This window comes from Ipomoea nil, unplaced genomic scaffold (genome assembly GCF_001879475.1).
Source record: "Ipomoea nil cultivar Tokyo-kokei standard unplaced genomic scaffold, Asagao_1.1 scaffold3401, whole genome shotgun sequence".
Taxonomy (NCBI): domain Eukaryota; kingdom Viridiplantae; phylum Streptophyta; class Magnoliopsida; order Solanales; family Convolvulaceae; genus Ipomoea; species Ipomoea nil.
Genome location: NW_017619829.1, coordinates 705,110 through 708,749, shown reverse-complemented (window position 1 = coordinate 708,749; position 3,640 = coordinate 705,110). Strand labels below are relative to the sequence as shown.

The 3,640-nt window shown below is 42.3% G+C and overlaps 1 protein-coding gene across 1 annotated transcript; it reads left to right on the top strand.

Annotated features, from left to right (window-relative positions):
• The first annotated feature begins 31 nt into the window (after nucleotides 1-31).
• Nucleotides 32-2,018, top strand: LOC109171271. Its single transcript, XM_019320338.1, has 4 exons — nucleotides 32-85; nucleotides 266-389; nucleotides 648-1,520; nucleotides 1,840-2,018. The coding sequence occupies exons 1-4, from the start codon at nucleotides 32-34 to the stop codon at nucleotides 2,016-2,018; spliced, it is 1,230 nt and encodes a 409-aa protein (XP_019175883.1).
• The last annotated feature ends 1,622 nt before the right edge of the window (nucleotides 2,019-3,640 follow it).

The following is a 3,640-nucleotide window of genomic DNA, read 5'->3' as shown; positions in this document are numbered from 1 at the left end:
CGTGTTCCGTTTAGCCCAGCAGGCTTTCACAATGGGTAGCCTGCAGGCTGGCCTTAATGATACCCTCGTTGCTTTGATTCCTAAGGTACAGAATCTGGAGACGATCAAGCAGTTCAGGCCTATCAGCTTATGTAATGTTGCTTATAAAATCATTACAAAGACAATCACGAACAGGTTAAAGCGGATCCTACCTAAAATAGTGGGACCTTTCCAGAGTTCTTTCGTACCTGACCGATAGATTACAGACAATATTCTCAATTTTCAGGAGGCTATGCACACCATGAGAGAGAAGAAAGGTGAAACTGGTTTCATGGCAATAAAATTGGACCTTGAAAAGGCCTATGATCGACTTTCGTGGGATTTTATCCGGGATACTCTAGAATGTGCAGGTTTCACAGGTGTTCTAAAAGAGCTGATTATGAATTGTATCCAAACCCCCAGGCTTTCGCTAATCTGGAACGGGGAACGACTAGATACTTTCAGTCCGGAAAGAGGGATTAGATAGGGGGAGGCTATGTCTCCCGCTATCTTCGTACTCTGCATGGAACGGCTAAGTCAGCTAATTGTTGCGACTTCGGAGACGAAGGCTTGGTCAGGTATCAAATTTGCAAAAAATAGTCCCATCTTAACACATCTTTGTTTTGCAGATGACATGGTGCTCTTCACGGAGGCCACGCTGGAGCAAGTGGATGTCATCCTGGACTGTTTCGGTCAGTTTTGCACCGCTTCGGGACAAAAGATCAGTTTAAGCAAGTCTCAGGTCTTCTTCTCAAAAAATACCAATAAGAATATGAAGGAGGAGATCTCGCGCCGGCTCCGGATTGAAAGTACGGAGGACTTGGGCAAATACCTCGGAGTACCAGCAATCCATGGCCGGGTAACCAGTGCTACGCATTCGGACTTGCTGGCTCGAATCTCTAGCCGTTTAGATGGATGGAAGGCGAAGACTCTGTCCCTTGCGGGAAGAGTCGTTCTTGCACGCTCTGTCCTGAATGCTATTCCGGCATACACTATGCAGACGACCTTTCTACCAAAGGGGATCTGCACGGAGATTGAGAAACGCACGCGAAATTTTATATGGGGAGGCACCGGTACCGATAACAAAATGAGTTTGGCTAATTGGGACCTTGTTACGACAGCAACCGAAGCAGGTGGCCTTGGTCTAAAGCGCATGCATGAATTGAATTTGGCATATATGGCAAAGTTGGGTTGGCGGCTTTTGGCGGAAAGTGAAAGCCTATGGGCCCAGACAATCAACGCAAAATACAGAAAGTCAGAGATCATCCATAATATGAGACAAGGCCGGCGGAACGTCTCCAATGCTTGGCGAGGAATATCTGCGGCTTGGACACCCATGTCCCAAGGAGTCTCACGCGTTGTCCGAAGTGGTGCAACTACACGCTTCTGGATGGACAAGTGGATCTTACCAGAACCTCTTTCGATCACCTTAAAACAACCCTCCCTTTACCAGAATTATATGGTATGGTCCGGGATTATTGGAATGAGGTACGGGGATGGAAGTGGGAGATTTTAGAGCAAGCGTTGCCACAGGATGTAAAGAAAGACTAGCGGGGAAAGTGTTAACGACTTTGGAAAAGGAAGATGAGCCAAGATGGGGCTTAGAGATAAATGGGAAATTTACCATTCGCTCAATGTATAAGACTCTGGTGGATAATCACGGCCGGCCATCTGATGAAAAGTGGCGACGTATTTGGAAAATTCGCGTTCCGGCACGAATCAACATGTTTCTGTGGCTTTTGCGTCATAAAAAGGTTATGACTAATGTGGAACGAGCTAGAAGAAAATTAACGGCTGATCCTTTTTGTTTCCTTTGTGCAGGTCAAGTCGAGGATCTACAACACCTGTTCCGAGATTGCTCGGCGGTGAAGGGACTATGGGAAGTAGCCATCCCCAGAAGTACTTACGCGAAGTTGAGTAACTTGTCGTGGGACCAGTGGCTAGAGACAAACCTTGACGGAAACATTAGGAATGGTTTTGACGAGGATTGTGATGCGTAGTATATTTGCAAACAAATAATTCTCGGAGTACGGGTTATCGATCCACAGGGAAGTGGTTGTATCAAGCACTAGTTACTAACTTATTCATTAGAGCTAATCCTAACAATTACTTAGATGATTGATTGGCATAAAATAAATAAAATAAAACAGAGGTTCAGGATTTTGAAAACAATTAGAGAGAAGTTGAGATTCATGGGATTCAAGTATTTAATCACCTAGTGCCAATTATCGTTTGCAATATTTAGTTTGGAATTAAGATTTGTGTGGGAATGCAAAGTGGAATCGAATTACTCCCGTAATCTCTATTCCTAGTGAATTTCCACTCCCATGGCTTAAACACCCAATAAGATCAAAGATCAGCAATCAATTATTCCTAATTACTACCATCTCCCGATGAGCAACAATCTAGAATAAACTTCCCCTAATAAGTTCCCCTTTCCCAAGGTCCAACCATTAGGTGCAATTGTGTGTACCCTAATTTATGCCTCAACTCCCATTCGTGACACAAACATGGCTATGAAGGTAGTAACTATGGCCATTAATTACAAGCATCAAACAATATTATCACGATTGCAACACAAGTATTAAACCCAAATAATAATATATTAAAGAAACTGAGAGCTCAGGCACATAGGTTCATAAACACTTTTACCCAAGAATCTCTAAAGAATTTAGCCAAGCATGACTAAATTAGACATAGCAAATATAAATAAAGAATTGCAAATCATCAAAAGAGTACAAGAATTAACCAGACGATTTTCCCAAATCTCCCTAGTCTTCTTCTTGCTTTCCCAAGACAACTTGTGGCTCTTGATTTCTCTCCTTCTTGTCTCCAAGAATCTCTGAATTCTCTCGGTCTTCGGTCCGGTATTAGGGTTGAGGAAGGGGGGATTTTATAGTGGGTACAAAGTTGAGATGAAATAGGAATCTTGTACCAAATTGGACTCAAATTCTAATTCCTATATTTAAATAAAGAAATTGCCGTCTTTAATGATATTTAGAATTTGGAAGATTCCTTGAATTGCTAACTTTTAATATGGAGATATGAGCCTTGAAGTCCGCGCAATTGATATTAGGAAAAGAAATCTCGCGCTTGTATTGAATTTTGCCCAGCTGCGCCACTTTAGGCGTCTGTTATTTTATCCGCGCCACTTTAGGCGTCTGTTTTTATCCCAGAAACAGACGCATATTCGACGCGTCGAGAATTTTCTCGACGCGTCGAGACTTCCTGTGCGCGAATTAATTAGCTACTGGAAAATTTTGACGTGTCGAGCCAAGGGCTCGACACGTCGAGTCCACTGGGCCGCGAACTCATCCAAAATTGCTCCAAACTCATTCTTGAACTCCCCTTGGTCATATCTTTGACCTAAAATGGTTCAAAAACACTAACAAACACCGTAAAATATTCAAAACAAGTGCGAACCATAATTAAATGATAATAGCAAGGAAAACATGTATTAAATAAGCAAAATTAAAGAACTTAGTTACTGGATGATTCAAAATAACCATAAAAGCAAGCACAGATGTGATAACATCACCCCCTCACACTTAAGCTTTTGCTTGTCCTCAAGCAAAACTAAGGAATAAAATAATAAGTCAAAACATACAAATTACTCATGCTC